This window comes from Alligator sinensis, unplaced genomic scaffold, assembly GCF_000455745.1.
Source record: "Alligator sinensis unplaced genomic scaffold, ASM45574v1 scaffold1255_1, whole genome shotgun sequence".
Lineage (NCBI taxonomy): Eukaryota > Metazoa > Chordata > Crocodylia > Alligatoridae > Alligator > Alligator sinensis.
Genome location: NW_005843120.1, coordinates 271,872 through 296,014, shown reverse-complemented (window position 1 = coordinate 296,014; position 24,143 = coordinate 271,872). Strand labels below are relative to the sequence as shown.

The 24,143-nt window shown below is 43.9% G+C and overlaps 2 protein-coding genes across 6 annotated transcripts in view; one reads left to right on the top strand and one right to left on the bottom strand.

Annotated features, from left to right (window-relative positions):
• INTS4 (integrator complex subunit 4) overlaps positions 1-7,021 on the top strand; it is a 52,220-nt gene extending 45,199 nt beyond the window's left edge. For 3 of the 5 annotated variants that reach the window (XM_025193888.1, XM_025193889.1, XM_025193887.1), the window contains 2 exons: positions 3,855-4,044; positions 5,852-7,021. In XM_025193888.1, coding sequence (XP_025049673.1) covers positions 3,855-4,044; positions 5,852-5,864 — 203 coding nt within the window. In that variant the 3' untranslated portion in view covers positions 5,865-7,021. Of the gene's footprint in view, positions 1-880; positions 996-3,854; positions 4,049-5,851 lie in introns of those variants that run through there. The other 2 variants (XR_003092138.1, XM_006037477.3) reach the window with 2 other exon arrangements.
• Positions 7,022-10,804: 3,783 nt separating this feature from the next.
• AAMDC (adipogenesis associated Mth938 domain containing) lies at positions 10,805-20,823 on the bottom strand. The gene is made up of 3 exons (XM_025193890.1): positions 20,649-20,823; positions 14,618-14,713; positions 10,805-13,375 (listed from the first exon to the last, which is right to left on the bottom strand). Exons 1-3 carry the CDS (start codon positions 20,778-20,780, stop codon positions 13,235-13,237), a joined length of 369 nt encoding a protein of 122 aa, XP_025049675.1. The 5' UTR covers positions 20,781-20,823; the 3' UTR covers positions 10,805-13,234.
• Positions 20,824-24,143: the final 3,320 nt, after the last annotated feature.

The following is a 24,143-nucleotide window of genomic DNA, read 5'->3' as shown; positions in this document are numbered from 1 at the left end:
AAAGAGGTCATGTAATGTTAACCATTTTTCTTAGAGACAAGCGTGAGAATAATGGTGCAGCTGTTGAACATTTGAGATGTCTAGTCACAGACATCAGGAGCATGAGGAAAAATGGGGGGAAGAGAAGCTTACCTTGCAACTAAAGCAGTGACAGACTGGCATTAAGAACGTTCAGACTGAAGTGTTCAATGCTGCCTTTGCTTTAGTCTTGACCAAAATGACCAGAAGATTTTCAAAATGAACTTTAACGAAGAGATGGAAGGATAGACCAGAACAGGGAAAAGAGCCAGTGTAAGAGCACTTAGGTATGATAGGTGTATTCATATTGGCTGGGTCTGAAATTCCCCAAAATAATTGTTGCGCAGTTGAGGAAATAGCCAAAGTACACTCAACACCATTAGGAAGCATCTTAGAAAGCTTTTGGAGATTGGTGAGGTCCCAGAGGAGTGGAAAAGGGCAAGAAGCCAAGATCTTTTAAAGCTGTCAGCTTAACTCTCATCTCAAACAAAGTATTAAACAATTTAACAAGAAAAGCAGATTGCATCAAACCATTTAATTTCCTTCTGTGATAGGGTTGTTGAGTTACTGGATAAAGAGGAAGCAATAGATCTGATCTGTCTTGACTCAAGTAAGGCTTTAGACGGTATCAGACCTATCATTTTTGTAAGCTAAGGAACTGTGATCTAGGACATGTCATCACCATAAGGAGGGTGCACAAGTGGCTAAAAATCATTCTTGGAGTAGTTATCAGTGACTTGCTTTCAGACTAAGAGAACATTTCAAGTAGGTCTGTGCAGGTCTATCTTGGGTCTCACTCTAATTGGTATTTTTATTGATGATTTGGATGGTGGAATGGAGCATTGACTTGTAAAATCTGCAGGTGATACCAAGCTGGGAGAGCGTCCAAGTGTGCTGGTGTACAGGGTCAGAGTTTGAAATGATGTTGACAAATTAGAGAGAGATTCCACAATGAACAAAGACAAAATGCAGTAAAGGTAAGGGCGGGCTGCTACACTCTTAGGGAGAAGGAATCAAATGCAAGAGGGGGATAAGAGAATAGGAAATGCTATGGCATAAAAAGATCCGGGGGTTTCTAGTCCATTACAAATTTAAATGGGAATCAACAGCATGATGTAGTTGCAAAACAAGGTGATATATTTCAAAATGTGCCTTAGATATGACATGGGAGTAATTATCTGCCGTATTCACCCCTGATGAGTCTTCAAGTGGAGTACTATGTCCAGTTGTTGGCATAATACTTTAAGAAAAATGTTGCTTTCCTGAAAAACAAGAATTTTAGAAAATATGTCCTGTGAGGAAGGGTTGAAAGAAACTGGATTTTTATAGTCCAGAAGGAGAAGACAGGGGGACACCAGCATCCCAGTATGTGCCTGATGAAGAAGAAATTGACCGAATTGGCAATGAACATGATGTAGCCTAGATACTAGGAAATGCTTTTAACAGTTAATTGGGGTGGTGAAACACTGGAATTAGCTACCTAGGGATGTGGAATCTCCTTCATTGCAGGTTTTTAACAGCAGGATAGGCAAACAGCTGTTGAGGATGATCAAGGTATATTTGATTCTGCCTCTGACCTAGTAAAGGGGCAGCTGGAGGGGTTGGATGTATTTAAGTCAACCAGCCCTGATGATCTTCATCCTAAGGTACTTGGGGAATTAGCTGGAGTCATAATGGACCCACTGGCGCAACTGTTTTCACACTCACGCTCAGGATAGGTCCCGGAGGATTGGAAAAGGGCCAATGTGGTCCCTATTTTCAAGAAGGGGAGGAAGGAGGAACCAGGTAACTATAGGCCGGTTCGCCTCACCTCTATCCTTGGGAAGACCTTTGGGAAAATTGTTAAGTATCACATCTGTGGGGGACCAGCAGGTAAAATAATGCTGAGGGGCACCCAGCACAGGTTCATGGCAGGCAGATCCTGCCTGACTAACCTGGTTTCTTTTTATGACCGGGTCACAAAATACTTGGATGAAGGAATAGAGGTAGCTGTTTTTTACTTAGATTTGAAAAAGGCCTTTGGCACAGTGTTACACCCAGTTCATAAAAATAAGTTAAACAGTTGCAATGTAGATTATTACACAGTCTGATGGGTAGAAAATTGGCTTATGGGACACACCCAGAGAGTGGTGGTGGACAGGTTGGTTTCTACCTAGAGAAATGTAGGCAGTTTAACAAGGATAAATGGCGTGTGTTGCACCTGGGGAGGAAGAGTCATAGACACTCCTACAGCCTGGGAGGTACCACTCTAAGTAGCACAACTGCGGAAAGGGATCTCAGAGTCGGAGTCGACTCCAGAATTAGCATGAGTCACCAGTGTGATGAGGTAGTAAGTAAAGCTAACCGTACTCTTTCTTGCATAAATAGGTGCATCACAAACAGGTCTAGGGAGGTGATACTTCCCCTTTTATGCAGTATTGGTCAGGCCGCAGCTGGAGTACTGCATCCAGTTTTGGGCGCCGCACTTCAGGATGGATGTAGATAACCTGGAAAGGGTTCAGAGGAGGGCCACCTGTCTGGTTAAAGGCCTACAGGAAAAACCCCATGAGGATCGATTTGAAGGACCTGAATCTCTTCAGCCTCCTCAAGAGAAGGCTGAGAGGTGATCTTGTGGCTGTCTACAAACTCATCGGGGGGGACAGAAGGAAACAGAGGATACAGTGTTTACCAGGGCACCAGTTGGGGTAACTAGAAACGATGGCCACAAACTGAAGGAGAGCAAATTTAGATTGGACATCAGGAAAAAATTATTTGCAGTGAGGGTTGCCAAAATATGGAATACACTTCCAACGGAGGTGGTGCTGTTCCCTTACTTGGAAGTATTTTAAAGGAGATTGGACAAACTCCTGGCTGGGGGTCATCTGCCCCCAGCACTCATTCCTGCCCAGGACTTGATGACCTAGTAGGTCCTTTCCGACCCTAAAATCTATGAATCGGTGCAGGGGGCTGGACTAGATGATTTCTTGAGGTTCTTTCCAGTCCAAGCTATTATAATTCTTGTCTTCTTCTTTGGAGCCTGTCCTAGGGGTCTCTCTTAGACTGCTATAAAGATAAACAGCTGGCAAAACTGTATTTGCTGTAAGCATGCTGGATTGCCATCTCGGTTGCACCAGTGTAAATGCCAATAGTCTGACTTGGGAAGACAGATCAGCGGTTATCTACCACTTTAGATTCAAGACACCACTTGGAGGAAGTGCCACACTTAATTTTCACTTGTCTGTTGGCTACAGAAAAATAACAGAGTGATTCTTCTGTTGCAGGGAACTCGGCCCACAGCAGGACAGAATTAATTTCTATTTGAAATCTCTGGGTTTATCTTGTGAATCATGTTTGCACACCTAACAGTGCTAACGTTTCATGGCACTCTGCAGCACCCTTGAAAGGCTCTCAAGGCACCCTTGTTGAGAATTGCTAGGATAGGTACTCTGGTACTTGCCATGCAGGATCAGGTTCTGATCATGTAAACCAGGGGTGGCCAGCCTGCAGCATACATGCAACAAGTGGCATGGGCAGTTTCTGTGTGTGTGGCATGCGGCAGATCAGTACAATGGCAGATAAGGTAGAAAGCAGAGCAACACATGGGGCAGGGAGCAGAAAGCAAAGCAGCAGATTGGGCTGGGGAAGAGAATTGGAGTGGCACTTGTGGAGGGTGCTGGGGTAATTTGTGGTACACCTGGAGTAGCTATATTGAAATTTGTGGGTTGACCATAGTTGTACACAAATTTTAAACGAGATCAAATATCATATATATCCAAGACATCAGTAATTTGCTTTTTCTTCAGTATTGTTTATTCAGCTTGCTGATCAGGGATTGCATCTGTTTCTTTTCTTTTCAGAGCCATGTCAGATTGAAGTGAGGTTACTATTGGCATACAATTCCAGTAGGAGCAAAGCTTCCACTAAAATCTCCAAATCCACGTGGAGCGACAGCATGGACACTTTTCCACAGTCTGAAAGTGGCATTGAAGGAACTATCCCATTCAGCAAACCAGTCAAAGTGTATATAATGCCCAAACCTGCCAGACGGTGAAGTCAATTGCTAAAAGACTTTATTTGTGGGATTGCTGGGTTACATGTACACAGATTATTGTATTGCAGGATAGTGGATCAAACCATAATAGTGTTCTGTTAAAGTGAAAGACTGCAAAACACAATGAAGAATACAGCTATGAAAGAATAAGTGGCCTCCTTTATTAAAAGACTGGTTACAGCATAAGTTATGGATAGGTACCATGAACACAGGCATTTCTAAATCAAATCAAGAAAAGTGAGACACTTAATGTTGACGTTCCATCCATTACTCTTTTTATTGGGTCAAATTCTGCAGTCCTGAGTTCCTCCTCTAGGAAAGATCTCCTGTAGAGGCCACTGGGAGTTTTGCCTGAGTGAGGATTTGGTGAAACTGGAAGTGTTTACTATGTAAATACTTAGTAAGGCATTTTAGATGCTTCTTATGGTTTAATGATGATCTGAAATAGAGCAGAGTTTTTTGAAATGTCTAAAATGTGTGTTGGTCTTTCAGCGCTGGGTAAAGATTTTTTTCCTACAGCACTGCTCTATCTGGGCAGGAGCCACTTCTCAAAATGCAACAGTGGGCTGTTCCTGGGCTGGCTTATGCCTTTGCAGCCATATTGAAGGCAATGAATGATTGATGGCCCTTGCCACTCCAAAGTTTTTGGTGCCTTGGCTGTTTTAAAGCAAAACAAAAAACTCAAACAACCCTCTTGCAAACCTGTAGGCTTTCTGTTTCAGGGCAGGCTGCTTACCTTAGAACAATGGTAATGCAACACCCGTGTAAAATCACTGACTTGCCTCTGCATATAATGAAAAAGATGCTCTATATTTTTACCTTGTCATTATTAACACTCCTTCTCACTTGTTTTCTGTATGTCTCTGTGAAGAATGTGTGCAGTGGCACAGGCAAAAAAACCCCCAAAAAACCCCAGCTAGCTGTCCTGTCAGTAAGATGCAGGATCTTCTACTGCTGTGCTGTGCTCTGGAGCTGAAGCAGATCTTGGTGTGGCATGATAAATGGTCTTTCAGCATATACAGTTTTGAATCAGTTCAGTAGTTCACTCTCTCTGTTAAATTAGCGAGGTCAGTAGTCCAGGCTTCTTATCAGGTGGGAAGAGGGGGCAGTTAGGGATGAGATGAAAGGAACAAGGAGCCTTGCCTAGAGGATAGGCACCATGGCATCCTTCCACTGGAGCAGAATGACTGTTCCTGTCTAGTGGCCTCAGGCTCTGGAGGGGTTGTTCTTGCCTGAGTTCTGTTGCTTCTGCAGCTTCAGCTGAGAAGGTATATCTTGACATCATTCCCCAGCACAGGCCTGTGTTTCAAAGGCCTCTAGGAGCACCCAGTGACCCCCTAGCAGTCTGTAATACAATTTACTAGAAATGCATGGTATATGAATTTTTCCAGCACAATGGCCAAATAGTCCCTGTGTTCATAAATTATTTGTAAAAATGTATATTTGCAGCAGGTAAGTCAGATAGCTGAGGATGATAGTAAATCCTTCTATTTACTTGTATAGAAACTAGCATAACATTATGCATAAACCCTTTTAAATGTGCTTTTGTACAATAAACTTGGAAAACGCCAACCAGACTTGTTTCTCTTTATTAGAAGAGTGAACATGTATTTTTGGCAGAGGCTTGTGCTAGAGAGACCACACCCCTGTTGTTTCCACAGGGGTACTATTGGCATGTTTCAGGTGACTAGGTACAAAGCCACAAATATCTGTAGTCCCTGGGCTGTGTTAGTTTATCATAGATTTAACTTCACTTCTTAACTTTTATTGCTCTTACAAGCTGTTTTTGTATTTCACCTTCAGGGCACTGGTTTGAAAACTTCATGCATCTGTAGCAAAAGAGCTGGTCGTCATCTGACTGCGGGCTCAGTTCTGTTTCCAGTGGACAGGGGTTGATGTACATCTCTTATCACGAAGCTGCATCTTGGGCAGACACTTGATGTATTGAGCTACCTCCTTGCAGATTTTCTTCCTCTCTGTTTACACTTTAGCAATATGTGTATAGTTTGTCATGGCAATAAAGATTTGTGATCCAGTTCGTGTCCATATTATACAAGCCACTACAATTCTTCATCTTGCTGGCAAGTGGAAATAAACCTAATCTGAGTGAACTGTGGAGAGTGAACTGGCTATTCAGCCCTAGAAGTTGCTTTGGCGTTGCAGAAAGAAGCTGTAACACTGGTGGGTAGAAGAGAGAAGCCCTCACTGATGCTACCTCTTTTCCAGTGAAACCTTGAGGTTTCAGCATTAATCAGATGTCTTTCATGAACTCTGCATACCTGAAAAGGAAGGAATTGTCTGGGCTCTTCTGTGACTAAAAAAATGTTGAGCTGTGAATAGTCACCTGGTCCAGGGCAGTAAGCCAATCATACTCTTCTTTCTGGATCTTTAAATAAAATAAAATGCTTTCCATCTTTTTCCTGTTGCTCAACATGGTCATGAAGATAGTCTGCTTAACCAAGGGAAATTTGTGATACAGTAGGCCTCATTGGAGAATCCATTCTTCTGTTGGTGCCTAGTATTAACAATTGGCTACATGTCATGTAAAATCAGACCAGAGTCTTTTATCCTGCATGTTGGTAAGGACTGAGAGTCAAAGCCTAGAGGAATTTACCAAAGCACCTAATCTGCAACTTAAGGTCAAGTTTTTGAAGGTGTTTAGACACCAGAAGTGCCTTGCCTAACAAAACTCTGGACTGGTAAGGGATGGTTATATTTGCTTATTTACTGATTTTTAGAGTGAGGACACCAAAGGTTTGTTCTCTTGCTTCTACCTTTCCATTCTCCTGTTTGGATTCAAAACATGGGCTCTTCCATTAGCCATGATGTTATCCCACAGTCAGTTTAATCTTTGATACTCACCTGACATTTTCCTTTCTTTGCATTACTCCTTGTTCAACCTACAGCCAAACTCTAGAAATTCCTTCTTCTCCTCTTGAGTGTCTTAATGCCATTGAGACAGATGAATTATTCCCCCAAGTCATTGTTTGACTAAATCACTGTCAGTTCATTCTTATGAAGATTAAAACTCAATGCTGCTGCTCTGAACACCGCTCTTTTCAAAATTAAAATTTATCTACATCTTCCTGGTGTGTTGACAGACAGACTTGAATGGATACTCTTGATGCAGTTCTGTCTGTCCCAAGGGAGAGACTATCACCTACCTGGGATGTTACATGAGCTATCTTGTTGCCTTATTTGCATTGCAAATTTAGGTTTATTTTACAATTAGCTCTCAGACCTGTCTCTCTTGGGATGTTGCTTTCTAGTCCTTTCCCTCTTATTGAATCTGTGCTAAGTGTGTTGTCCTCTGATGCTTTTCTTATCCACCCAGATTTCTGAACTTGTTTGTTTGGGTTTTGTTTTGGGGGGGGGGAATTGTATTTTATGAGTGTTGTTATTAATTTAATGTACCAAGCCATACGTTGGAGTAAATTTGTATTGTACTTGAAAAGACATGGAGAAATTCACCTTTTTCAATTCATGGTAAATCTTTTCTGGACCCTGACTTCCCATTTCCTTCTGCATCTGAGACATTTAAGCACTTCCTGAGAAATGATGAAGACAGCTGACACACTCATAAAGCTCACTTTGGTCACATCCCTTGTCCCATCCTAGCAGACTTTCTACTCCCACTGTTTCAACTTTCTGCTTGAATTCTTGGATTCCTACCTTGCAGTAGGAGACAAAAAAGGACTGATCTGGGGATGGATGCCCTTCCACAAAGGGCAAAAGAGAACCAGAAGAACACATGCGGCAGAGTAGTAGCTCAAAGCCTCATCTTTTGTGAGATCTAGCTCCCTCCACGGGGAAGAGGTGCGCTCACGGTAATACAGGGAGGCAGCAGAGGTCCTTTGTGCAGAATGTGCTTGGAACAGTGGAGGAACATAGGGAGTACTTTGGAAATTGTGCTGGAGAGAAGCTGATTAACATAAAGCCAAGAGAGGCAACATGTTGTTGAGAAGAGCTTCATCCTTCTGCCTGAGAAGTCATTTGGGAGGAGCATGGAGTATTTGACGAGCAAAAAGGACGGATCTTTGAAACTTTATAAGGTCCTGGATGTCTTTCCCCCCCAAGGTATGATGCAGCAGTGGTATCATGACATCATTGCCTCCACTGGCAAAGGGCAGAGCTCTGAAAAAAGGCACACAAAGCTTTACAACCTTCTCATCAGCCTTTGGCCTCCCAGACAAACCTGCCTTTCCCCAATGTAACAGGAACTTGTTCTCGGACAAGGAGGAATTTTGAGTCTGTACTGAAGGAAGTGCTGCATTCGTGGCAGGTGGATCTGTGGGGTTGGCACTTACCATCTTTCATTTAGTTTTGCCCCCAGATAAATTTTGAAGCAGGGGGGTATTAAGCTCAGAGAGGGGCTGGTCCAACAATGTTTTACAGAGTCAAGACTCTCAGTTTTCTTTTTCATTTAAAGGAGTCTGCCCCAGGCACCATGGCACAGCAGCGGGGCAATGGAGTTGTACTGAGCTTAGGCATGAATTTTGAGCTGAGGTAAGTGGCCCGCAGATTTGATTGAAGGTTACTTTGACCTGGAGTTAGCTGGTGACCTTTGTTGCAATTAGGAAGGAAAAATCAGCTCTACAAGTTTTGTTTATTATTATTATTATCGCAAATTGATTAGCAAGCAAATTAAAAGTCAATTTTAAGCCTAATAACTTAGACTTTAAAAAAATGGATCAATGCACTCCTCAAATCAAGGATGCAATTAACCACAAAATCAATTAACAGCATGATCAGAGCAGCAGCTGAAAAGGAGCAGTATTCAGACCAGGAAGTTATATAATGTGCCAAGTGAGTCTTATGAAACACCAGCCCCAGCAACTGAAATGTAACCAGCTTCCTAGCCCTCAGAAGCAGGAGTTTTAGGCCCTTGAAGGTTGCTGTTTATTGAAAGATTTCTACAATTAACCTTATTCCACCACAAAATGGCTTACCACTCTCCACTCTGGTGGCACATTAGTTTTATGTAACCAAGTAATTTAAGGGGGTGTTTGCTAGAAAGGTAAATGCTAACACGGGTATCTACACAAATGCACATTGATCCTCACCTTAAAAAGTGTTTACTTACTGATTAATTTATCTGAGTTGCTGCTGTAATAAAACAGGTTCAGTGTGGGGGGTGGGTATTTTTTTAGACTTTTGTGGTCTTTGGGGCATCAGAAGTCAGGACTGCAGTCGGGTGGGGATGAGGCAGTGTCTCTGGTCTGCCTCATGCCTGTGGGTGTCTTGTGTGTAATTGGCTCAAGGCCTGACTTCCTGCATGTTTTTGGCAGGATCAGTGACTCTCACTATTATTATCTCTCCTTTTTTACTCGCATGCATGTTTTCATTCTCTCGGCATATCTGAAAACGATCGTGGTCTGTTTGAACCGCTGCAGAGTGACACCAGAATGACGCGCCGAGGGACTGGCCTTCATTCAGTTCACATTAACCTTTATTTCTGCAGAACAGAGTTGGAAATTTCTTGTGTGCTGAGCCTTACTTGAATGAGGCCTCTGCTTCTCGCACAGAGCTGGCGATGATCTGCCTTGGTTGTATGCGAGGCTTGTTCTGCCTCTCCCCACTGCTGGATTCCACACGCTGGCTCACAAAGATAAGCAGTGTGGGCTGAGCTGTTCAGTGGCAGTAACAGCTGGGATGAAGTCTTTTTGGCACGGAGCCCAGAAGTGGCTCTTTGCTAAAGAGTTTGTCAGGGTGGGAGTTCACCGCCTACTGGGAGATGCTTTCCCTCCTCCCCTTGTGATGGGAGGGAGAGAAGCTGAAACCTTGTGTATTTGAAATCTTTCCCCAGGAAGTTCAGTCCCCATCAAGCCTTTCTGCTTTGGAAATAGCCTGTGGCTTCAGATCGAAACAGCAACTTAGAATAAGATGCACGTCTGGGATATTTAAGGGAACGTAGTGTAATCCTAACAAGATGCGGATGGGTTGATACAATACTGTGGCCTAATCCAATGGAAATTCAGCTTCTGTGTTTGTTGGCTTGTGAGGCTATTTCAGATGTTGAGAGAAAAGCTTGGTCTTTGTGGTGTAGTCGATTCCTCCGTGTGGGGCTAAAGAAAAGGCAAAGCTGCCTCCCCAAGTCACCCCATCACTATGATCATTGAAGGCAGGGATGACAGAGCTCTCTGGGATTGACTCGCTTACCTCTCTGCTAATGCTGTTGATACTGATGACGGGATGCAATTTACAGGGAATCTGCCTTTCCGCCCACAGCATCCAATGGATGGAGTCTTCCCTCATTGAACAGTGACCCAGAGAAGACATTTAAGGTGGCTGCTTGAAGCAGCAGAGGACACCCTGCAACAGGTCAGCCAGGCAATGGTGAGGAAAGGCTCTTGCTGTCTCAAACAGCACGATGGGAAGGGAACATGCTGCAGCTCTCGGAGCCGAGAGATGCTTTCTTCTTCAGTACAAGCTTGGGGCCTGTTGAGCCTCTAAAGCATTTCCTCCTGAAACTAGTTTGAATGTCATGTGAATGGGGCAACTAAAGGAAATATGGGCCAGGAGATGTTTGCATCACTTCTGGCAATGCCTCCCATATGACTGGGTCTGTGCTAATGGGGCTGGGATTGTTTGCAGTGGGCCTTTTGCCAAGTGAATGTCTTCCTACTCTGGAATTTATCCTATGCCTTAAGATTAGGAAAGGGGTGCTAAACCCTGGCCTGCAGAGCCATGTCATCTGACCTGTGGTGTGTGTCGTCGTCGTCGTCGTCATCCCCCCCCCCCCCCCCCCCCCCCCGAGGGTCTGGAATTTGATGGCAGGGGAGAGGTGGCAGTGGTAATTGCTGTTAACCCGCTGCCAAATTTCTGGACCCTTGGGAGGAGCCCTGTGGGTCAGGTAATGTGGCCCTGCATACTAGATCAGCCTGCTGCACAGCTGGATCAGGCTGGCACAGGATCGGGCCCACAAAACAACCCCACAAGCTGAACTCGCACAGGATCTGGCCTGTGGGCTGATCCCATTCACTCATCCAGCATGCGAAGCCAGAAGGTGGAGTGCCACTGGCTTAGGAGATCACACATGGTAACCAGGTTTGGCCAGGAGCCACATCCTGGTCCAAACAGTTAAAGTACAAAGGCCTTTTAATGTCAGGCTGTATTTTGCATGATGTATCTGTGAAGAATGTGTTTTGAAAGCTCCCCACTGGAGACAGCTATGGCTTTTTGGGCAGTGTTTCCTTTTTTATTTCTTACCCCCTAACTATTTGGGACTATGTCATAGCACTTAAACCAAGAATAATTGCCTACTAATTATCCTGGCTGCTGTGTCAATGAATGCAAATGCAGTCCAGAAAGCAACTCCTGGTGCTCCCGGTGGGCCATTGCCTCAAATATAGCCCTAATGGTGCAAGATATGATTATAATTAAGAGATATGAAGATGCATTTTTATTCTATGGATACATTTTGTTTCCCTCTTGCTGCTATTCATTACTAAAACACTTGCACTTGGTTTAATGTAATATGGAGGAAAGCAAACACAACACTGTAGGGCCCTGATGTAGTGCCAAAAACACCCCGACCTTGACTTGTAAGAAGTTGGTGTGTCAGGGGCAAATGGCAGGAGAGCTGCGAGGAGCCCAGTCCTTGTTGTGGCAGCACAGCTATGGCCCTTTCCCCATCATCCCCCTGGCGGTGCACATGCACCTGCCAACAGGCCAGGATGGGGCTCTGCAGACCTTGGTGCCGTGGCTTGCAGCCTCCCTACCACCTGTTGAGCAGTCCAGACTCTGTGGCCGGCAGCAGGGGCCTGCCCAGAGCCCAGGCCAGCTGGCTGGGAGGCTGCAAGCTGCTGCACTGAGGTCTGCAGAGCCCCAGCCCGACTCGTTGCTGGCAATGTGTGCCCACATGCCTTTGGGCAGATGGCGGAGGAGCTGCAAGAGGTGCAATCTTTGTGGCAGCACAGCCCTAGCCCCTTTATCCACCATCTGCCCTGAGGCATGGTTGCCAAGAAAAATGCCTTCATGTGCCATGCTCTAGCATATGTGCCAGGGGTTGCAGACCCCTGCCATAGTGGGGCCCTGATGCAATTTTGCAAAGTCAAGGAGCTGTGTACCCTTCCCAAAGCAGGGCTGTGCAGTGCCTAACATGCACAAGCCTGGACTGGTGTCTCCTATGCACCACTGTAATGGAAATAAATTAGATGGACTTGAAGCTAGTCAAGAAAGAAATTCAGATGTGTTCCAAGTTATAACCGGTTGGTCATGTTAGTCCACCTGGAGAAAGGAAAAGGTGCCATAAAACAAGAAGCTTACAATCTGCAGCTTTTGTTGAAAATCTACTTATTCTCTCAATGTTAGCTGATTGGAAGCACCTGAAATAAAGATCCCAGCCTCACTCCCCCAGCTTATTAGTAACTATTTGCTAATCTTGTCTGATTTAGGGTACCTATTAGCTTTCATTTCCATGACATCAAGCTCTGGCTTTCTAGTTAATCTCACTGCTGAAGCTGCATGTTAATTTTTTTCTTTACTCAAGTGAACTAATATCACATGGGTTAGTGCTCACCATTTCTCATTAGTGGGGGAATCCCTTTCTTTTAAGGCCCATGTTTTACATTCATCCCATGCTGACATGGTTTTTGAGTTAAAGCAAGATTTACAAATGCAATATTATGGAAGTCGTTTAGAAAATTATTCATCCCAGAGAAACAAATGTGCGCTGCTGGGATGACTCCAGGACTGGTAATGGGATGAAGCACACTTAAAATCATGGGCTTGGGAGAGACCTCATGGGTCAATCTCTTCACTGGATTTAGACCGAACCCAAAGAAGATGCCAAATGCTTTTTGTATTGCCATGCATCTGCCACACCATGGTACTCAGCAAATATTCTATGGCTGTCGTATCTCCAAAGTATTCCTAGTCAAAACATTCACGTGTCCAAAGCTTCAGTCCAATGGAAGATGAAGCAAAGGATGAGTCAGCCCTCAGAACTAGAGGACTAGATCAATTTTGTGATGCAAGGAAGCAGACCTCTAACTAATTGATTACTCCGCCATTTCTGTCAATTCACTTATGTTCTGCACTGCTGTATTTCTTCACTCTGGATTTTTAATCTCACATTCATGCCTTGGCACACTGAAAATATGAAGTACAAAGCAACAATCTTGGCTCTTTATGGAGTCAAAAGGCACAAGACTGTTCTGGAAGAGGGCTGATGGGCTTAATGCCTCAGCATGTTGAATGGAAGACACCCCCTACTTTGGCACCCTGAGCAACTAGGGCATTGTACTCCTTCACGGCCTTCTCTGTCTGCAGAACCAGCACATCAATTCCGTTTTTCTTAAGATAGTCCACCGTAGATGCTGGTACCTGAATCAAGGAAAGGAAAAGTAGGATCAGATGGTACGTTCTTTCCCTCGTATATTAATGAAACCCAGTCACTGATTATCTCTGTTAATGAGAGATTCTTTGGGGCTGCGGTGGATAGGACAAGGAGCAATGGTCTCAAATTGCATTGGGATAAATTTAGGTTGGATATTTGGAAGAACTTTCTTGACTATGAAGATGGATCAGCACTGGAAACAGCTACCCAGGGAGGCTGTCGATGCTCTCAAGAACTTTCAAGGATGGAGATGATTAGATGGACACTCGACTGGGATGGTTTAGTCAGGGATGATCCTGCTTTGATCAGGGGGTCAGACTAGATGATCTCCTGAGGTCCCTTCCAGCTCTACTAGTCTATGAAAAACATTAATGTGATCCTAGGTACAATTCTGAACTTGACTAATAGGAAGGTAACTCTGGAAATGGCCTTGAAATGATACAAAGAATGAAAAATGTTGTAAGTTTGTAACACCACAAGACTGCCTGTTTAGCTCTGCCTACCAGCTCAAATAGAGTATAGCATCTCAAAATGAATTATGTTTAACTGAAGACCAGCATTTCTGAATTTCTGCAGCTATAATAACATCATGCAACACTAGCTGGGGTGTTCAATGACATTCAGTCACAGTATCACAGGCGGGGGGTCTAGCTTACCATCAGTTTTAAGAGTTTAAAAGAAAAGTGATGTTGTCAAAAAATTCTTACTGTTAAACCATCCCCTGGCAGATTGTGCAAACCCATTTACAGTTTGACACTGGGCTTCCAGCGTGGCACTATGATGCTCTCAGCAATACTGTCACTACCAGGAGACTGCTCAGAAAAGAAGATGCTAAATTCACATCTTTTTCCATAGGATGTGTCTCTTGGCCCTTTTCTTTTTCTTTTTAAATGCAACTATTTTATGAAGGTCAGACCATGGGGCTGACAACCAGTTGGCCTGAAGACCAGTTGGCAGCTCTCTTGGAACTAGTGAAGGGAACGACAACCATGTAAGGAGGAGAATTATAAGCAGCTGCAATTTATGATTATCTTATGCTAAGAGTGGCCACACCATGGCTTGCAAGCCACATGATGCTCCTGAAGAAAGGAAAGTAATGGGATGTTATGTGCAGATCACCAAAACTGGAGCCAACCCAGCTCTCAAGCTGTGTGTCCTCTAACAAGGTGTCTGTTTGTGGCTAGAAGGGTTAAGAAGTTGATCCAACCCATTATAGACCAAAAACTTACCTGTAAGGCCTCACTCATGCCACGACCAATCACTAAAGTTTTAACTCCTTTACTGACGACTTCTTCAAGATCAGCAGGTTGCACTCCAGGGGAATGCTACGTATTAATGGGGAAAAAAAAGGAAAAAAGCTACAGTTTGCAGGTTGAGAACATTGAGCAGCCCAAGCTTCCTCTACGTATGTTGTATCAGGTATTATATTAACTTTATATGGAACAAAAACATCCCTTTCTTCCCAACACTCAATTTAGGTAATACAAGCAATTTCAAAGGATGCTCTAGAAGCAGTTTTTAAGTGCACCAGTGAAATACGATTGTCCTCAATTGCTAATTACATGCAATCACTCTTTATAAACAGCTATAAAGTGAAAGGCTGTGTAGCCAGATTATATACATTTAAAAGGTATTTCTGGTGGCAAAGACCTAACAAATACTAAAAGATTTAAAAAGACAGTTTAAACAACAAAAATCACTGAAATATAGTGGATTTCATGCTTATGGCAAACCAAAATTATCCCACTTTTTTTTTTTTTAAGGCTCCTTTAGATGCTCAAAATTTAAATTGAACTTTGCTTATATAGTTTCTTCATATCTGGTTGGCAGGCTTTCCAGGCTAGAATGACCCAGTTTGGGTCAAAGGTAGCTGGCTGGTAGGACCTGGCCATCATCATGTCCTCTGCTATGGTACAAGGGAAATGCCCACTACAGCCACTTCTCGTTGCGGCAAGGGATGAGCCCCCACTGCCAGAGCTCCATATCTACAGGTCGGATCCAGTGGTTTGGCGGGCTGAATGCTAGCTTACTTGCTGGAATTAATTTGCTAGGGACAACTGAAGCGTATTGATCAGCTTCTTGTTTAAACTCGGTTTCATTTTCTGGTTTTGCTGCACTCGTCCAAGTTCTTAATTTGGCAAAGGAATGTTTGAATCCAAACAAAGTGTTCTCACAAAAAGAGATTCATCTCGTAAAAACCTGGAGAGTGCTTGAAGTTCTTTTAAAAAAATGATTTTTTGACTGCAAACAACTTGTTCCTTTAAAAAAAAAAAAAAACCAGTACTTTTGCAGACATTTTTCCATTATTTTTTGTCTTAATTAACTTTCCCCCCAACTTGTGACTGTCTATACATGCAGGGTAGCAAGTGTTCTGTGAACAGAGACAGAACAACCTGTGTGGCTTTTTCTCATTGTGTGCATTTTGTCTAGAAAACTTAGCTCTCTTGATGGCATTTAAAAGTGTCTTTAAGAAGCCTGTGAGTTGCTCTTTATTAACGACAAATGGGCAGCACTGCAGCATATCTTTTGAAGGATACTCTTTTTATGGAAGCAACGATTTCTAGGATGTGAATGTGATCTGAGAACCTGCTAACAGACGCATGCAGAATCCACCCCTCTCTCTAGAACATGCTGTGTTCACTGAGCAAACTAAGCTCAGGGCATCCATTCAAGAACTTGACTTGTTTTACTTGTTTGTCATCTTTGCTCTCCGGTACTTTGGGGATGTGCCTATTTATTTCTCCTTGACCCAATGTCTATGATGGCCAAAGAAGACTCAACACTAGGGCTTTCTCCAGCACCAGTCACAGTCCTAAACAGTCGACGGGTTCCTAGGATGTTTTTTATTCCGAAGTCTTTCCAAGGCGAAGCCTCCTTGTCCAACATAGAACCGATATTCTGGGTTAGACTGTAGGCCTTTCTGTTTTCATAAATGGGGCTCTGGGTAAGAAAGTGCTGATGCTTCAGAAAGAGTATAAGAAACTGGGCATGTGTAGAGTGATCAGAGCTGCCTGGTTAGTTGTTATATTTTATTGCGTACCACATGCTCCCAAATAAAACATGCACCTTGCTTTTGGAAGGCAGACTGTAGGAAAAAAAAACTGCTCCAGACTCCTGGCAGACTGAGACACACGGTACGTCCTCCTGGAAATGTAGACTGTGTTAGGGTTGCCAGCTCTTGACTGAAGCTATTCCGGGAGATCTTTCCCCCCAACATTACGTAATGTCATTAATTGTACTGTTCAACCCGTTCATAATATCAACCTCCCGGATTGCTTTCAATAGTCACCGGGAGATCAATGCCAATTCTGGTAGACTTCTGGCCAATCCAGGAGGGCTGGTAACCCTAGGGTCTATCCAAATGAGTGTGCACATGCCTGGCTGACTGGAGCCACATGTGCGCTCATCTGGACCCACCCATAGTGTCTGGGAAACGTAGCATCCCAGGAAGCAGTCTGGGTGAGGCAGTAGGAACTTCTTGGTGTGTCAGGATAACAAGAAGGCTAGGCCCCAAACCCTTGCAAGGGTAGTAGTAAGACTGCTAGCTCTTTACTTGTATAAAAATCTATTTATAAGTTTCCATAAATAACGAAGTGTTGTTTCCACACCACAAACCTCATCACGATACTATTTATCAGTCAGCTCTGTAGCTTTTCACCCAACAGCCTACTGCCTCACCTAGTACCTGCCTCTTAGTTGGTCATAGCTGCTTTTTGCCTTTTCCCAAAAGCTACTGCTTCCTGTGACATTTGAGGCAATGGTGTGGCCAACTAGTTAGTCCTTGAATTACTGGGGAGTTGTTGCAAGAGGGTTAGCACTGGACTCTGCCCCTGCTGTTTGCTGCCCCAGGGAGAAGTGTTGCCATCTTATCAGCCATGAGTCATAGCATCTGCTTGTTCTATTCTACTCTACTGCTATAGCCATGAAGAAAAATCAGCGTTGCTGCTGAAGACACTGCACCTCAACTTTGGAGGGCTGAGTTTTTGGAGGGGGGAGGTGTGTGGGGTATGCCAGCAAATACAGTACCTCCCTACCTCATATTTAACAACCCTGATGAACCAATCCTCCATAAATGTTTCTAATCCCTTTTTGAACCCTGTTATGGTGTTGGCTTCTATGACATCCTGTGACATCAAGTCCCACGCATTAGTTATGTGTTACGTTAAAACGTTCTTCCTTTGTTTTTGTGCTTAAGCCACTGCCAGATGATAAAGGAATGTCTTTGGGTGCCCCCTTGTTATGAAACATGGCAAATATCAGTTCCCTGTTCAGTTTTTCCACATGATCTTAGACCGTATCCTCCTCTCCCTGCAGCCATCTCTTTTCCAAAGTGAAAAGACCCAGCCTGTTCAGTCTTGTGCCCCCTCAAGTGAAGGAAACCCTGGCCCTATGATAATCGTGCTATCCTGAGGTATAAAATGCCAGCTATATACAGGGGGAAGGCAAGTTTATCCCCCTAATAGGCGCATGTGGGCCAGCATGCTACTGTTCAGCACCCCACAATGCCAATCAAGACCTAGGTCCTAGCTTTGGTCCTCCAGCTTGGGACTGTTGCATAGCCACTAGGCTGCTCTTGCCTCAGAAAGGGAAATAACCTGTTAACCCACTGAAGTTTTATCCCCCCACCTAAAAAGAAATCTTGATATAAGGCCCTGTTGGGGTGAGTTAACCATTTAAAAAGCATGCTGATGACAAAAGGGAGACATGTTCTTATTGGCCTCTAAAAGCTCCAGGTGTACTTTAATGATAAGGCACCTGGATCCAGACAAAAGAAAGAGGTATGGCCAACTAATTACAGTCCTTGGATTGCTGGGGAGGATATGAAGTCTGCAATCGACACTCTGGAGCCATTAAAGCCTTGGAACAAAGAGCAATGAGGATTGCGTTTCATCTACTCTGTAACCCCCTAGAAGGAGGGGGCTGCTGCCTGTTTTAGATCCATCGCTCCAGGCTATAGGAACAGCTACATTTTCCCAGTCAACTCTATGGATCTGGCGGCAAGAGGGAGACAGGAACTACAGCCAAAGACCCTGCCTGTTTTCTCTTTTCTCCTGTTCTTTCAGGAACCCTTTCCCTTGTCTCCCATTAGCAGCTGGCACCAAAGTGCAGCCAGCCAGGAAGGCTGCCTTTTATCCCCAGGGTTAAGGTCACATGGACTATTAGGCCTTAGTTACAGAACCCTGCCAAGCCACTTATACAATTTTCCCAAGGAGAGAATTAACCTGCCAGGCACCAATTTGTCAGCACAGCAGCAGAGGAAGCAATTTATTTCTAACAAGCATGAAGCAAGAGGGGCACCTGGGGCAATGCCACCTGTTTCACAATTCCATGTCCCCTGAGGACTTGTGTCCCCCCTTTCCTACCCCAAAAAGGAGTGGGTGGAAATACTGCCAAACCCTTCCCGGTCTGCTAATCAAATCAAGCATTGCAAAGCTCCCTCAGAGCTGGGCAATGAAGTGTCAAGTCAGGAACCCTTGAATCCAGTCCCCATTTTGCTATGTGACCCCAGCAGTCATCTTCAGCTGTGGAAACAAGTGTACAGCAAAAACATGTACCCGAGTCCAGAGCTTTAAAGAGACAGCAAAGAGAAAAATACGGATTTTTTTTTAACTGTTTTGATAATGTGGAAAGGAAGCCTGAAAAACCTCCCCCTGTTGCCCCTCATTTTTCCTTGGGTTTTTTCAAGCCTTATACAGATCCAAAATGTCACAGCTCTTCTCCCCTGTTTTGACTGGAGGACTTGTCAGATGACTCAGCTGTGGACTTAAAGCTCTTTAAATCTTCATGGAGACAGCATTTCTCCCTAGTGTTTTATAGGTGCTAGCCAAAAAAAAAAGGTTTAGTCTGGCAAAAGAAAAAAAAAATCAGTCTCCAACACAATTAACCATGTTTCATATAGGACTGATATTACAAACCTAGTTTTCCAGTTATCGATTCATCCTTCCAGGAAAAATAGGATAGATAAGCCTTGAATTTCTAATGTGAAAAAATAGACTCAACCACAGTGAAAACTCCCTCTCCCCTCTTTCTTCAGGCCATCCCCATACAGAATAAGGTAGCATGGAAAAAAACAGGCCTACAGCTCTCAACCCTGTTTGTCTCTTTGCAAAGCCCTTCAGCCCTTTGCCCAAAGGGTGCTGTGTACTGGAAGCATCATTATAAATTGATAACATTCAGCACTGGATGAAATTCCTTTCCCTGACCCTTTTATACTAACTTCCAAACAAAAGCATCAAGCCTGCAATTGGCTCTGCACAGGATCCAACTGGCTTCAGTGAGGCATTGTGTGGGTTTACATGAGCACAATGACAAGTGGAAGCTGAGAGCATTTGGCCTGGGCTACAGTTTTGTATTGTTTTTGCCTTCACTTAGGGGTGTGGACTTACTGTGCATCAGCTACTTTGTGGTTACCGTTGTGTCTGTCAATGCCTGTCTTGGGGTAAATGGAAGGTAAACCATGGTCACTTAACCCTGTTTCATTCAGGGATGAGTTGTCCTGGTTTTGCTTCTGCTTACCATGTGATAGCGCCAGACACACAAGCCAGTTACTATGGAGCAGCTGACGTGGGGAGTCCCTCCTTTAAATTGGTGTGACTTGTCAGTTCTTATATTTATATCAGTAGAAAATTATTCTCTTTTCTATGTCAGAATGTGGACTCATGGAAGTACTTCCATAATGACATTACTATGTTGCTGGGTTTTTGGTTGGTCTAAGGAAATAGGCAGGCGAGGTTCTTTGGGTAGATGTGATATCTTTTATTAGACCAGCTGAGTAGGTGGAAAAAAGTTCTTAGCAAGCTTTCGGGTGCAGTCACCCTCTGTCGGGCATAGGGAATCTCTCCTCGTCTGAGACTCCAAGGAATGAGACAAGCTAAAAGTTAAGACTTCCTTGGAGTCTCAGACGAGGAGAGATTCCCTATGCCCGACAGAGGGTGACTGCACCCGAAAGCTTGCTAAGAACTTTTTTCCACCTACTCAGCTGGTCTAATAAAAGATATCACATCTACCCAAAGAACCTCGCCATACTAATATTACTGCATTCACATGGGGAGGAGGCAGTCCGAGTACTTCCACTATACTGTTTTTAAAGCACTTAGTCTTGAAGAGGTTGCATCAGATGAAGGGCATTGTACTGCAATTGCATTCCTTATCAGGCAAAGAATCCCAAAAAAGTACTTAGGAAGTACTACAGTAACTGTTCCCCAGGCTGCTCCTGTAACCCATTTAACATGGACCAAGGATAGAAAACTCAACACTTACATTAGTCCCCGTTTCTCTCCAATCCCAGGTTCGGCTTCCCCCTGGCCACACTTTGCAGTCCTTATAAGTTGCAGAACAACCTTTCACCTTCATGTGACCCCAGGAAAGGGAAGCAATTTCAGGAGAAGACATTGCAGAGCTGAACCAAAGGTCTGAAATAAAGGATGTTTATCCCCATAGCACCATATGCCTGGTACTCAACAGAAAAGGCCAATCACATCCTTGCCCTGAGGAACGTAGAAGGTAAATGCAACTCTCACGTACAGTTAGCGCTGAGGAAGGAAGGCTGTTCTTGTGATTTAGGCATCGGGTTGGGGTTCAACAGATGTGTTCTGTTCTCAGCTCTTCCCAAGAGTTTATGGGGGACTTTGGGCAGGTCACCTGGGCCCACATTTTTAATAGATACTTAGGCACCTACTTTGCATTTCTGTGGAAGTAAGACACCCAATACCTTCAACAATCTGAGCCTTGGCTCTCTTTCCATGTACGAATTGGGAATTTATTATAGTCCTATACCTTATAAAGGTGTGGCAAAGGCAAGGCTGCAGACCCTAGGGGGATGCTCTGATGTTATAGCCATCTAGGTTGTTGGGACCTAATGAGAAAGTGGCGGATGTGCTGATTATGAATGCAAAGAGATGGAGGATGAGATGAGGATAAGCAGCAAGATATTTGCCTAGCTGGCTTTAAATCAAGGGCCAGATGTATTCAGCAGAACAAGAGGGAGCTGTATTTTGGGCAAGGATTTACTCTGTATTGCTGGGTCCCTGGGTGGCTTTCCTCCCCCATTTCTCTTGGGGCACTGGTTCTCAAACTTTTTAGACTCCAGACACCGCTGAATAGACTTAAGGCACCCTTTGGAAAATGTCAGATCTTAGTTTTTTTTTTTTTTTGTCTACAGAAAAATAATAGAACAGTTCTTCTATTGCAAAAACCTCAGAAACATCACAGCTATGGATTTCTGGATTTGAAATCTCTGGATTTATTTTGTGAATCATGTTTGCACACTTAACAGTGCTAACATTGTGTGACACCCTTGAAAGGACCTCAAGGTACCCTGGTTGAGACCCACTACCTCAAAGACTGTGAAGGGTCGGATGAAATTCATTCTTTTGAAAACCTCCTATAGGCACATCTGAATTGCCCACCACAGTCACATCTAAGCAGCAGTCAAGGAGAGATGTAGAAGCTAGGAGGGAACAAAACACTCCCCAATTCTGGAAACCAGTGTGCTGTCTCTACTAGACTTGGAGACACCATAGTCTGACCTTTGCTAGGATTCTGGCACCGTGATGGGAACTACATCAACGTGTTGGGTCACCCTCGAGGAGGATGGCCTTTCTGCCCTTCCAGTTGAGAACAACCAAGGACAGTCTGACTACAGCATTTCAATAGAAAACGGTTACCTGTGCACTGAAGAGAGCTTTGTCCATTCTGTTCCAACTAATCTGAGGGGTCGACTCCATCAGGTAAAAAGTGAGGTTCCTTAATGAAATGTATGGAATTCAATCCCCGACTCAAGCACTGAGTTCACTTCTCCAGTGTTTCCAGATTTCTACCCAGAAAAACCTATTCCCATCCTTGAAGCCTTTGTACGTTGTTCAAAATCAGCAGCAAAATCCACTGCCTGAGCCCATACTACTGATTAAAGAAAGAGCTCGCAGAAGAGCAATCTGTGGATTAACAGACGTTCCATCCTCCTGGAAAATCTCAAGAAAAACCTACTAACGTTTGCACAGGGGATCAAATAACATTACAGTAACCTTGCAAACCCCCTCCTTCCCCAACATGCATGGAGACAAACTACAGGAGACAGCACTACTCTTCCCTGACTGCCAAGAATGAATTTGAGTGTGCTGCCTCAAATGTCACATGAAGAACAAACAGCGTGACTACTCGCAGATCAGCAAAAGATTGAGACGGCTTCACATCTGAGAACAGAACAACTTTTTTTGCCTCCTTTCAAAGCCAATGATAGTCTCCTCAGACACATTACTTGCATGAGACTGGAATTCGACCAGGCGTGTTCTAGATTGGGTAGTCGGGCACTGGTAGTGCTATGGAGCCTGGTTCCCTTCACAATAAATATCTAAATTTTTAGGTTGAAAGAACGTGCTAAAGTGAGGCAGCAGCAGGAGGGGAAAAAAAAGAACTAAGGCAAATTCCAAGCCCTCTGGATTCACTCTGTGGCCTTAGTAAAAGCCAAACACAGACCATCCAGCAGCTGGTTTTGGACAGTTGAGTTTCTGCCTGAAATGTCCTGGATGATTTAATTCTATGAAAGTAGTAGTATGAATTCATGTTAGTGGGAGATCAGTGGTGGCCTTAGGGTTGTTGGGGCCCTGGGCAAGAGTCATTTGGGGCCCCTTAGAGGCTCAATTTTGATGACCTATAAGCAGGTCGGACATTTTCAATTTCAATTTGCCCTACCCATGAAACTGCAATGAAAGGATCTTAATACAATATTGATAATACAAATATTCAGTGTAATTAATTTTTATTTTTATAAAATGTGGGGCCCTGAGCAGTCACCCGGTTTGCCCTCCCCTAAGGCTGCTACTGGGGAGGCGGTACAGAAGGAAGTTAGTTGTCTTTAGATGGGCAACCGAAACACGGATGTGGAAGGATTTCCATAGAAAGAGATTTAAAAAGCTGAAACTATACAACTGAGAGAGAGATGTGATGTGAGAGAGACCAAGTAGTTAAATAAGGAGCTTTTATTTATTCTTACCAATAACACGAGGAGGAAGTGCAACTAAAAGACAAAAAAAGCTTAAAGGGAGTATTTTTCCATTGTGAATACTTGGTTTGGAATTTATTGCCACAAGGTATCACTGGGGTCGACATTACTAACAATTCACAAAGATTCATCAGGCAGGAATTTAAAAACAAGTTTGTTTTAGAAGGAATAAGATGCAGGGCCCAAACCATCCCCCAAGTGATGGGGGAGGTGGGAGGTCGAGAATGGTATTCCTTAATGATCCACTGCGGCATGACCCATACGTTTTTATGAAGCATCTGCTACTGGTTAAGATTGGAGATGGGTTAATGTACTACAGTATGCGGCTGCTGGTGCAGCATTTATCCTGAGCTGTAGCTGGCAAGCCAAGACAGACTGAAGAGTACTCCAGCAGTGGCACACAAAGACAGCTGAATTAGTTTGGCTATGTTTTCAGAGGAAGAGTTGTATTTGAAGATGCTTTTTTCATCCCTTGGCAGACAAGGTTCTTTGAGAAGATGTCGGGTATCCAGGTGATAGCCGTATTGGTCTAGAGGAAAAAACAAGCGGGACTTATAGTAGAGATGATATTTTTTATTAGATCAACAAGATTTTTGCAAAAAAAAATTTTTAACTGCAAGCTTTTGGGGGCAATCACCCTTCTTCGGGCATAGGGAGTCTCTGCTGTTCTAACACACCAAGAAATGAGAGAAGCTAAAAGTGTGACAGGGTGTCAGTGAGAACATAAATAGGTAGAAATTAGGAAAACAAAAAGG